General features: G+C 44.9%; 1 protein-coding gene and 1 long non-coding RNA gene across 6 annotated transcripts in view; one reads left to right on the top strand and one right to left on the bottom strand.

The window, feature by feature from the left end:
• LOC125642726 (uncharacterized) overlaps positions 1 to 12,664 on the bottom strand; it is a 27,751-nt gene extending 15,087 nt beyond the window's left edge. The window contains exon 1 of one of the 2 annotated variants that reach the window (XR_007358489.2): positions 12,547 to 12,664. This is a non-coding gene — a long non-coding RNA (uncharacterized LOC125642726). Of the gene's footprint in view, positions 1 to 2,137; positions 2,229 to 12,546 lie in introns of those variants that run through there. The other variant, XR_012669971.1, reaches the window with a different exon arrangement.
• Positions 12,152 to 12,915, top strand: part of DACH2 (dachshund family transcription factor 2) — a 465,751-nt gene continuing 464,987 nt past the window's right edge. For 2 of the 4 annotated variants that reach the window (XM_048864443.2, XM_048864441.2), the window contains exon 1: positions 12,152 to 12,915. In XM_048864443.2, coding sequence (XP_048720400.1) covers positions 12,407 to 12,915 — 509 coding nt within the window. In that variant the 5' untranslated portion in view covers positions 12,152 to 12,406. The other 2 variants (XM_048864445.2, XM_048864442.2) reach the window with 2 other exon arrangements.

The following is a 12,915-nucleotide window of genomic DNA, read 5'->3' as shown; positions in this document are numbered from 1 at the left end:
TTTACTTAGATTTTAGTAAGGCGTTTGATACTGTGCCACATGGGGAATTATTAGTTAAATTGGATAAGATGAGCATCAATAGGAAAATTGAAAGGTGGATAGGGAATTGGTTAAAGGGGAGACTACAACGGGTCCTACTGAAAGGTGAACTGTCAAGTTGGAGGGAGGTTACCAGTGGAGTTCCTCAAGGATCAGTTTTGGGACCAATTTTATTTAATCTTTTTATTACTGACCTGGGCACAAAAAGTGGGAGTGTGCTAATAAAGTTTGCAGATGATACAAAGCTGGGAGGTATTGCTAATTTAGAGAAGGACAGGGATACCCTACAGGAGGATCTGGATGACCTTGTAAACTGGAGTAATAGGAATAGGATGAAATTTAATAGTGAGAAGTGTAAGGTCATGCATTTAGGGATTAATAACAAGAAATTTAGTTATAAGCTAGGGACACATCAACTAGAAGTAACGGAGGAGGAAAAGGACCTTGGAGTATTGGTTGATCATAGGATGACTATGAGCTGCCAATGTGATATGGCTGTGAAAAAAGCTAATGTCATCTTGGGATGCATCAGGAGAGGTATTTCCAGTAGGGATAAGGAGGTTTTAGTACCGTTATATAAGGCACTGGTGAGACCTCACCTGGAATACTGTGTGCAGTTCTGGTCTCCCATGTTTAAGAAGGATGAATTCAAACTGGAACAGGTACAGAGAAGGGCTACTGGGATGATCCGAGGAATGGAAAACTTGTCTTATGAAAGGAGACTCAGGGAGCTTGGCTTGTTTAGCCTAACTAAAAGAAGGTTGAGGGGAGATATGATTGCTCTCTATAAATATATCAGAGGGGTAAATATCAGAGAGGGAGAGGAATTATTTAAACTCAGTACCAATGTGGACACAAGAACAAATGGATATAAACTGGCCACTAGGAAATTTAGATTAGAAATTAGACGAAGGTTTCTAACCATCAGAGGAGTGAAGTTTTGGAATAGCCTTCCGAGGGAAGTAGTGGGGGCAAAAGATCTATCTTGCTTTAAGATTAAACTCGATAAGTTTATGGAGGAGATGGTATGATGGGATAACATGGTTTTGGTAATTAAATGTTCATGGTAAATAGGCCCAATGGCCTGTGATGGGTTTTTAGATGGGGTAAGATCCAAGTTACCCGGGAAAGAATTTTCTGTAGTATCTGGCTGATGAATCTTGCCCATATGCTCAGGGTTTAGCTGATCGCCATATTTGGGGTCGGGAAGGAATTTTCCTCCAGGGTAGATTGGAAGGCCCTGGAGGTTTTTCGCCTTCCTCTGTAGCATGGGGCACGGGTCACTTGCTGGAGGATTCTCTGCTCCTTGAGGTCTTCAAACTACAATTTGAGGACTTCAATAGCACAGATATAGGTGTGAGGTCTTTTTTAGGAGTGGTGGGTGAAATTCTGTGGCCTGCATTGTGCAGGAGGTCAGACTAGATGATCATAATGGTCCCTTCTGGCCTAAATATCTATGAATCTATGAATCTATAATATAAAAGATTGTAAAATTGTTTTGATTTTGCTTGAATACTGTTATAAGAAGGGGGAAATACTTCTATGAAGTAATAATAAAATATTTAATTTTAAAATACATTTGACTGAGTTAACAAATTAAGAATCAGAGAGCATAAACACTAGATTACAGTGTATCACATCAGAACCTACAATTGGCCGTGTCACAAATCATGTAATTTTACACCAAGATGAAGAGCGCCAACCAGAGGTTCAGAAATGCTTATCTTAAGAATGTCAGATCCTGTGATGCTGTTCTTTCAGAAGCTGTACACAAACTGACTTCAATGGGAAGTGCACATTGATGGACAGTAACAAATACACTTCAGCATGAGGAATTACACAGCACTGTATGAATACCGCTTACTTTTAAAGTTTAAGGGCCTGATCCAGCAAACACGTCTACAGTAGCATAACTTAACTCACATGAGAAGTCTCATTAAAATCAACATACCACTCATTTAAACTAAACTACATATTGCTTAAGTGGTTGCAGGATGGTGCCCTCAGTAAGAAATGTACTGTAGCCAGACTAAAATGTAAAGCTTTCTTCTGTCTAAGTTTTGGGTTTTGTAAAATATTCCGAGTACATTAAAATTACCTTGTTTTCTTTTTACATAACCATCTGACTGCCAAAGCCCTGATCCTCCAATGAGCTTCATGTGGGGCAGGCCCTTGTGTCCATATAGAGATCACTGGGGCCTGAGGCAGAAAAAACACATATAGATGGTAGACTCCTATTTCAGTGTCTACTATTTTGTGTTCTACTGAATCTTCCCTGATTATATTGATGGAATTTAGCTAAAAAGAAGGTGTCAGGGCTCAGTCTTATTCTCTGTAAAAAGAGTAGAAAATTCCACTCTTTTCTTTAAATGTCCAAAGAAGCAAATTGACTCTAACCTTTGTTATTCACAACCATTATTGGGTTAAAATTCTAGGAGGGTAAGTTCCTTTATTAGATCCCCTCGAATACCCCAGTATAACTGACAATCACTGGAAACATCTCTAATAACTCTTTCTTTTACTTAATAAGGGATACAACATCTTTAAAACATTAGAAACAGATGTCACTGCATTACTTCACTGCTGATGTATGTAATAGAAATGACACACTAATTAATTTAATGCAGTATAAATGTACTGATTATTTATCATGGCTGACAATAAAATTATGAAAACATTCAATTACAATCAGTGGTAATTCATTATTTATTGATTTTGCATTATGCACACATTAATACAATGCATTTAATTACACAAGAGAAGGGATCATTTTTCTATTGGTACTCAGACATTTAGTTTCATTGTTTTAAAAAAAAATCTTGCTGTTTAGGTGAGAAATTTTAATCCATGCTTCAATAAAAATTCCTGAAACATCAAAAATAAATTGAATTCAAACCTCCAGTATTAGTGATCTACAAAATCTGGGCAGTAAAAATGATAATTTCAGTATCTTGTTTCTCACGTGCCAGTAGCCTACATTTGTTAATATAATCATAATACATGTTCTAATACAAATTAAGGAACTAAATTTTAGACTAATTTTGGAAAAATTATTTCATAATTATTTTTTTCCCTTCCTGTCCCAGCTTGTGTTCATAAAATTAGTGATATGAATTGCTCATTTACTAAGGGCCTGACCCAAAGCCTAGTCAAGTCAGTGGGAATATTTCCACTGACTTCCATGGACTTTTGTTAATGTCAGAAAGGAGAACATCAGCATTGCACTAAGCGCTCCTCAAATTGGAAAGAATGGAGAAAAAGTGGTGTCTCAGATAGCTGAAACTGAGTAGAATATGCAATTTTCAACTATCCCTTCATTCTTTATTCTGGGCCCACATGTACCTCATCACTCACAAACCTAGTGTTATGTTCATTACTCATATTTGATGTGAACTCCATCTCATGTGTACTTATGTCCTTCACTAAGCTGATATGAACTTTTATTCCTGTATACTACTGGCATCAGACATGCTGTGTCATGATAGAGTTTATAGAATATGTTATTCATAGAATTAATCCTGCATCATTTTAATCTCCTACATTACAACTTTTCTTGAGTCACTCCATTTAGTATCTTTCCCCATACTTGGCCACTGGCAAATTGAAATACAGTTAATTGTACCACATACATCACTACTGAATTTTCCTGTCATTTAGCAAAAAAATTCTTTTTCTTTGTGACCTTGGGCAAGTCACTTCACTGCCCCATACCTCAGTTTCCCATGTCTAAAATAAGGATAATGATTCTTACCTCTTTTGTAATGCACTTTGAGATCTACTTGGGTGAAACGTGGCATATAAGAACTAGGTATTATTATTGTTAATGAAACTTCCCTACTGTTTTCTTTAAAAGGCTGCTAATGTTTTTATCGTTACCCCCTCCTTGTTAATTTATGTCAGTCAGCATCTTCTCTATAGGATGAGCCAGTGGTCACAATAATGCCTACTGGTAATAGGTAATTTACAGGGAGCTGTGGATTAGCCCTCTCTACTGGGGCTTGAAACTGACCAGGGCTCTGCTCTCTCTCCTCTGGCATTTGTGAAGAACTTGTCCCTGCTTTTACTCCAGCAGGCTACATACCATAAAAAACACAAGCAAGCCCCTTTGCTTGATGTTTTGCAGTCCAACACCTGGTGGTCAATTTTTATATGTAATTAAAACTGCACCAACATTTCACTGGCTGTTAATGTCAAGAAAAATGGAATATTTTGCCCTCAGGGCTGAAATGGACAAAAATATTGAATATTGGATTAAAAATAATCATTCTAAAAGGCTAATTACTACTGTATATGGAGAGTAAATAGTTTGTACACATTCATATTACACATTTGGACCCCAGTCAATCAAACCAGCTGACAAATGCAGGATACTTTACAACTGACAAGATATTGCAGTATGATTTTTTGGATTTAGCATCTTTGTCTTATCTTGGGTAAAATTACAAGGAAATAATATCTACTGATATAGTTGACTCTTATACGCTTAGTTGAGCTGGGCTGCTGCATGGTATTAATTCTCAAACCTTGAGCATTTTCTTAGTCTAAGTGCAGTTCTTTTCTCCATGGATAGTCACCTTTCAAGGGTACTGTTTTTACTACAGTCTTTATGATTTTATATTGCTTCATGCCACTCCAACTTGCAGGGTGTTGATGCGCAAGGCTTCCTCTGGCCTTGCAAAAACTCAGCCTTATTTAGAAATATGTTTAGTTTGTGGAAGACATTAAAGTCAAAAAGAAAAAAAAAAATCCTGAGTGGAATTTGATTATCTCATTAATCTCAAAGCAAAATGTCTTTAAAGGGAGTAAAGGAGAAAAACAATGAGAAACCTTTAAATCTGATTTATTAAATCTTCTGTTAGCAATTATGTCCAATAAATTACCCAGATATATTTTCTGTTTGAGGGACTTTTCATATTATTTGTATTATGATAGTACCTAGCCCCAGCTGAATACAGGGCCACATTGCATTAGGCATTGTACATAAATACATAGGAAGTGACAGTCTCTGCCCCAAAGAACTGCCAATCTAAGGTTCTGATCTTGGAAAAACTTATGCACATTTTTTATTGTCTCATCGTTTTCAGTGGGATTACTCACAGTGTGTAAAGTTAAGCATATGCATAAATCTTTGCAGGATTGGGCCTAAATAGTCAAGCTGACAAAGGGTGGGAGAAAGGGATGCAGCATACAAGGAGAGTAATCAAGGGGATGTTTGGAAAATGCCACGTTAGTTTCACTTTATTTTTAAATGTTTATATGGTTTTTTTTGGTGGTGATTTTTGTAATATATAACTGAATTGATTTGGATAAGTGGGAAAGGCAGAAGGGGAGAGATAACAGCATCAATGGAGTGAGAAAGTCTAAGTGGAAGTCGAAGGGGAAGAGTGACAATGAAGTGGAGATGAAAAGAGAGGAGGGAAGGACGATGACTAATGGAGGACAGGGGGAATGAGGCTGGAAACACAGGGACAATGAGGAGGCTATAGGAGGTGATCAAGAGCAAACAGTGAATTAGAACACTAAAAATAAAATTCAGCCTCTGAACTGCAAAAGTCAGTAAGATGATATTCCCCATGTGCAGGTGGCTGTGAAGGTTTCTACTTCCTTGCTGTTGCTGCTGTGGTTGCTGCTGCTAGCGGACTATCTCTGACCTCTAGGGCTGGGCCTTCCCTATGGGTTTCTGCTTCGCATGCCCTTGAGTTCTCATGGCAGGGAGACAGGAATCACATGGAGCTTGGTACTACAGAGGGTGCCATCTGATCAGGTCCAGGTTGAGTAGGCAGGAGTCCTTGGCTGGATCTCTTCTTTTCCCTTCTTTTAGTGCAGTTGCTGCTGGAGGAGTCATTCTCAATTAGTTTTACTTTCCATGAGCTCATGTAAGTGAGCCTGGGGCCACGTGGTACACAGTGTCCCTGGGGGGGGGTGCTCCATTCTCATGGGGGCATGGAAAGTCAATAGGATACCAGCTAGACCTCCTTCTGGCTAAGGTGCTGTTGATGCTTCAGTTGCTGCTGGAAAGAGTGGCCAATTATATAGAAGCTCTCCTGAAAATTTAAGGTGTTTAACATCTTAATGATCACCAAATTTCACTTCTTTCTCAGTCCGCTCTCACACTGCTAATATAATGCAGCTCCAATTTCTGGAGGATTTTGCTCTGCAGTAGTCCTAGATCATTTGCAGTAAACAGTCATTATCTTAGCTGTCTATTTACAAAAATGAAAAACTACATATTGATTGTTCCTCTAGTAACATAATGAAAACCCCGATTATTATTTAGCCATGGAAAGGCTTGTCCTTCTTCTTTTTGGAGATCTCCTATTTCTTTCTGCCTTTTGCAGGGTCATAGATGTTTTTAGGACTCAAGAGAGTGTCAGATGATTGCAAGTGCTGCAGTCACCTTTTGGATAAAGAGGTGGAGGTCGGGAGCAGGGAGAGGGAGAAGTGGGAGACTGTTAACAGTGGGCTGCCCTTCAGATCTACCTCCCAGTTTGAACCTGCCCTCTCTGCCTACTGCCCAGTTCCTTTTCCAATCTCATTTATTTATTTTGCTAATGTTATCACGAGCTGATGAAGTGCTACTGAATGGGGAAATTCCCCTGAAAATGGGTGAATATAGGTTCACAATTTTTCTCACCATAGCACAAAAAAAGTGAAAGAATATCTGTTTTTTTAGCAAGAGTCCTTACTATCCTGAGTCAGAGGGAAGAATAAGTCCAGTAGACTTTTCTGATCATCTGCATGGATAAACTAATTCTATCCTAACTAGTCTGAGAGCTGTTTGCTGGGCACCCAGTGCATGTGTATGTGTGTGTCCGTCTGTCTCTCTCTCTTTGGACTGCTCTAATGTCAACTTCTGTTCATAGGCAGAGCACTTGAAACTCAGATATTATGGCCAGAGATGGACTCGCCCAGCTCCACTATCCAATCTATTGTGGGTACTAGTATCCTGGGGCAAAACTAAAGGCCTGTCCCCTCAGCCAAGATGGATGAACTGCTGAGCACTGCCACAACTCAGTTTGGGGGACAACAAAGTGAAGGTCATAGGGCTACAACAAGGGATCCAGATGGGGACACTGAGCAGAGAACTTTGGACAACATCTACTGGTCCTCAAAGAAGTCCAAAGAGCCAGTAGACATTACCCAGAGGAACTCTGACTGGATGCGTGAAGTGACAAGGGGTCAGAAACAGGCCCCACAGTCACAGAGCACTATCTTCCCGACATCATCAAGCTTCCTCCTCCTGAACTTGTGGATGGCCATCTTGGCCAGCATCAGGAGAAAGTTGATGAGGTCTCGTGACTTTGTGGGGCCATAGATGGGGTATGCATATACAAGGAGGCACAGGGAAAAGTGCAGCCAGAACGTCAACAGGAAGTTCTGGAGAAGCTGGAAAAGGGGCTGCAGCCTGACTCACTCTATGCAGATTGTGCCAAAGTCCCCCTCTTGCCACACAAAGGGTACCAGAGGCGATCCAGTTACAGGCCAGTAAGCCTAACTTTGGTACCAGGCAAATTGGTTGAAACTATAGTAAAGAACAGAATTATCAGACACAAAGGTGAACATGATTTTTTGCAGAAAAGTCAACACAGCTTTTGTGAAGGGAAATCATGCCTCACCAATCTATTAGAATTCTTTGAGGAGGTCAACAAACATGTGGACAAGGGTGATCCAGTGAATATCATGTACTTGGACTTTCACAAGATCCCTCTCCAAAGGCTCTTCAGCAAAGTAAGCAGTCATGGGATAAGAAGGAAGGTCCTCTCATGGATCAGTAACTAGTTAAAAGACAGGAAATAAAGAGTAGGAATAAACGGTCAGTTTACACAACGGAGAGAGGTAAATAGTGGTGTCCCCCAGGGATCTGTTCTGAGACCAGTGCTGTTCAACATATTCATAAATGAGTTGGAAAAAAGGGGTAAACAGTAAGGTGGCAAAGTTCGCAGATGATACAAAATTTCTCAAGATAGTTAAGTCCAAAGCAGACTGTGAAGAATTCCAAGGGGATCTCCTAAAACTGGGCGACTGGGCGACAAAATGGCAGAAGAAATTCAATGTTGATAAATGCAAAGTAATGCATATGGGAAAACATTATCCCAACTCTACATACAAAATGATGGGATCTAAATTAGCTGATACCACTCTAGAAAGAGAGCTTGGAGTCACTGTGGATAGTTCTCTGAAAAATCAGCGCAATGTACAGCAGTAGTCAAAAAAGGTAACAGAATTTTAGGAACCATTGGGAAAGGGATAGATAATAAGACAGTAAGTATCAAAATGCCACTATATAAATCCACGGTATGCCCACACCTTGAATACTGAGTACAGTTTGGTTGCCCCATCTCAAAAAAAATATATGAGAATTGGAAAATGGCAGAGAAGGGCAACAAAACAATTAAGGGTGTGGAACAGCTTCCATACGAGGAGAGATTAAAAAGACTGGGACTTTTCAGCTTGGAAAAGAAACAACTAAGGGGGCATATGATAGAGGGCAATAAAATGATGACTGTGTGGAGAAAGTGAATAAGGAACTGTTATTTATTCCTTCTCATAACAGAAGAACCAGGGATTAACCAATGAAATTAATAGGCAGAGAGTTTAAAACAAACAAAAAGAAGCACTTCTTCACAAAATGCACAGTCAACCTGTGGAACTCATTGCTAGGAGATGTTGTGAAGATTAAAACTATAATTGGTTTAGAAAAAGAATTAGATAAATTCATGGAGGACAGATCCATCAATGGATATTAGTTAAGATGGTCAGGGAGGCAACCTCATGCTCAACCAGAAGCTGGGAGTGGCTGATGGGGCATGGGTCACTTGATAATTGTTCGTTCCTTCTGAAGCACCTGGCATTGGCCACTGCTGGAAGAGAGGATACATATCCATGCTCATGATTCCATGGAGGAGCTGCCAGCTGAGATCCGCAGTGGGCCGTTGGACTATGGTGGAGATACATGCTGACCTACCGGGGCTCCCTGCCCTCCACAGGAAAAAAAAGGTCCCGGTACTTGGGAGCATAGGTGCCAACTCCGGGGGTGCTCCAGCCCTGCTTAGCATACACCAGCAACCAGCTACCCCTTTCTCCCCAGTGCCTCCCCCGACCGTGATCAGCTGTTCTGTGGCATGCAGGAGGTGCTGGGGTCTGGGAGCAAGGTCTGGGCAGCTTGGGGGAGGGGGTGGAATGGGGTGTGGGGCAGGAAGAGGTGAGGTGGGGGTGTGGGCTTGGGATAAGAGATGGAGTGAGGGCGGGGCGAAGCAGGGATGGGAAGAGGCAGAGTGGGGTTGGGGTTTGGGGGGAAAAGGTGGAGTGGGGACAGGGCCTGGGGCAGAGCGGGGGCAGGTCGAGCATCCCCTGGCACATTAGAAAGTCAGCACCTCTGCTTGGGAGAAAAACAACAAGTAAGCATCTTAAAGACTTACATATTTATTTGGGCATAAGCTTTCGTGGGTAAAAAACTCACTTCTTCAGATGCATGGAGTAAAAATTACAGATACAGGCATAAATATATATTGGCACATGAAGAGAAGGGAGTTACCTTACAAGTGGAGAACCAATATTGAAGGTCAATTCAGACAGGGTGGGTGTGATCCACTTCCAATAATTGAGGAGGAGGTGTCGATACTAATAGAGGGAAAATTGCTTTTGTAGTGAGCCAGCCACTCCCAGTCCCTATTCAAGCCCAAATTGATGGTGTTAAGTTTGCAAAAGAATTGTAGCTCTGCACTTTCTCTTTGAAGTTTCTGCTTGGGAGGTTCATTGGACAGAGCTCTTGCCTCCACTCATGCCACGTACCCTGGTCCTGGATCATGAGGAGCAGGAAGGATGGTTTAGGTTGGACAGTAGGGAAAACTTCCTTACTGTCCGGATAGTTAAGCACTGGAATAAGTTGCCTAGGGAAGTTGTGGTATCTCCATCACGGAAGATTTTTTAAGAGCAGGTTAGACAAACACCTGTCAGGGATGATCTAGATAATACTTATTCCTGCCAGGAGTGCACGACACAGGACTAGAAGACCTCTTGAGGTCCCTTCCAGTCCTATGACTCTATGTCATCAGCACAAGCCAACAAGAGCACTCACAAGTCCAGAGGTAGCAGCAACATTTGAAGTGGGAGAGAAAGGGTCAGGAATGAGATTGGGATCTCGGTTGTGTCTCACCACCCACACCAACACCTGCACCTAGGTTTCACTGTGGGAGGAGGTGGCTACCAGGAGGTTGCAGACACTTTGCCTCCTGGTCAAGGTGGGGAAGGTTCCCCAGCCACTGTAAATAGAAAAGGAGGAAGCAGTGGCAGTAGTGATGGTTGGATGGGCCACAGCAGGTGGGTCTGCAGCCACCTGGGCTGCAGCCTTTAGAGCTGGTGGAAGGGACAGCAGGAGGATGGCAGTAGCAGCTGCTGCTGCAGAAGGAACCTTCTGTGCCAGGCTCTTGCCCTGCTCTTCTTGCTGACTGAGGAGGCTTCATTGATGGTGGTGCTTTTGGCAGAAGAGTCCCTTCCTGTGCCTTCTGCTGCCACACCAGTGGTGTTGGCAGAGGTATTGGTGATCCGCTGTGGTGGTGGATGGGACAGAAAGCTGAGGTGGGGCAACAATGTTGGCCAGGAAACCCTCCCTCAATCCCCTGGCCCAGATTGAGGGCCACCATTGAGGACAGGTCATGGGAACAGCCACCAGAGCCGGACATGTAAATAATGAAAGGGTGGTTGGGGAGAGAATGGAAGCTAACCGCTCCTCTGCACTAGGCTGCATGGGGGAGGAGGTGGAGGGTGCAGGCAAACCTAAAGGATGGGGGGGACTACAACAAGCAGTGTGGGAGGTTACTCTGGCTGCACTGGGAGTTTAGGTGGGCATATATAAGTGTGGGTGAGAATGCAGCGAATGGGGGATCGAACAAAAGAGGGGAATTGCAAGCATGAAGAATATGCAGGTGCACAAGAAAAGGGGGGCCAGGTGAAGGGAGGCAGGCAGCAACAAACAGCAAGGAGAGAGGACAGACGAGGTAGAGGCAGGAGGCAACAAACAGTAAAGGGGACGGGCGGGCATGGCAAGAGAGGTAGGCAACAAAAAGGGTGGCCACTCATGCATCCACGGAATATGGGACTTCTGGAATAGTGTGGCCCGCCCCCACTATTCTGCCCCCTGCCAGGGTACTCACATGGAGGACGCCATTTTGCAAAGCACCCATCCCGCCCACTCTGGTGTACATGTGAAGTCAAGCTGTTGGGAGCGGAGCAGCGCCCTCTGCAAAATGGCATCCTCCATGCGCCCACAATGATACTGGTCAAAACCATGTCTGGTTTTATATTACTGCTGGACAGGGACAAACCTGAGAAAAACAAGACTGTTCCGCTTAAAATGGACAAATGGCCTGCCTAGCAACAAACTGTGGGAGAGAGGGAATCACAGAGGGGGCCATGTAAGATGGGAGGGGCCACATAGGGTGACCAAATAGCAAGTGTGAAAAATCAGGCCACTTTTTTTTCTGGGGGTGGGTGGGTGATGGTATAATTGTACATATAAGACAAAGCTCCTAATATCCTATGTCTGGTCACCCTAGGGCCACATGACTCACAAAGGGAAGGGGGGCATGTGAGAAAAGGGGGGCAGCTTACTGCAAGGGGGAGGGGTCTGTGCTAGATGGGAGCAGTGAACCACAAAGGGCGCGGGGGGGGGGATTTAGTGGGCAGGCAGAGAGAGCAGGGGGTCCATCAGCCCACTGCAAACTCGGAGAGGAGAAAGGGGAGGACAGTGCGAGGGGGAACACATGCCCCCGTGTGCTAAGGTTGCCGCCTCTGAAGTACAAAAACCCCCCGAACAAACGGAGCCCGCAGGATGGTCCTGAGCCCACAGAACTGGGCAGCCGGCAGTGTACGCTGAGCACCCTGGCAGACCTCCCCGGACAGCTACTGCTAACTGCAAAGAAGGGCCGGTCCTGGGCAAACCTGGACAGGTGACAACCCTATGGTGGCGAGAAGTGAAAAGGCTGCTGCAGACGGTCACTTTGGTCAGAGGAAGCGGCGGGGGCGGGCAAGAGGTGGAGGCAGGGCTCCACGCCACTCCCCCTCCCCAGCAGCAGCAACACCAGCAGCCGCCTCCTCCTCCAGCGGCAGCAGCCCCAGCTCCCCTCCGCAAGCAGCCACTAGCCGGGGCCACGCTTGCCGAGGGCCAGGCGCATTGGCTGGAGGGGGCTGTCACTCTTCTCCCCCCCTCCCGCGCCCCGGGTGGAGGTGGGGAGGGCTCGGAGCGAGCGGCTGCTGCGTGCGCGAGCGAGCGAGCGAGTGGGAGACTCTGTTTTGGGTCGTCTTGCAAACAGTTGGGGAGAGTGAGCGTGGCAGGGAGCGCGGGGCTGAGCCGCCGCAGAGAGTGACCATGGCTGTCTCCTCCGCGCCTCCCGTCATCTCGGCCACTTCCAGCAGCGCCAGCAGCGGCGGCAGCGTGGGGGGGCCGGGGGGCTTGTTCCGGGCAGACCCCCTCTATTCCTCCAGCCCCTCCGAGTCCCCCCGGCTCACCAACAGCCTGGTCAACAGTTTCCTGGCTTCCAGCGGCGGCGGTGCGGGCACGGGAGGCGGCGGAGGGGGTGGCAGCAACGAGTGTAAGATGGTTGATCTGCACGGGGTGAAGGTGGCTTCTTTCCTGGTGGAGGGGCAGGAGCTGATCTGCCTGCCGCAGGTCTTTGATCTCTTCCTCAAGCACCTGGTGGGGGGGCTGCACACGGTCTACACCAAGCTGAAGCGGCTGGATATATCGCCCGTGGTGTGTACGGTGGAACAGGTCCGCATCCTGCGGGGGCTGGGCGCCATCCAGCCCGGCGTGAACCGCTGCAAGCTCATCACCAGGAAAGACTTCGAAACTTTGTACAACGACTGCACCAACGCCAG

Source organism: Caretta caretta, chromosome 9 (genome assembly GCF_965140235.1).
Source record: "Caretta caretta isolate rCarCar2 chromosome 9, rCarCar1.hap1, whole genome shotgun sequence".
Lineage (NCBI taxonomy): Eukaryota > Metazoa > Chordata > Testudines > Cheloniidae > Caretta > Caretta caretta.
Note: the sequence above shows the minus strand (reverse complement) of the source record. Positions and strands in the feature narration are given on the sequence as shown.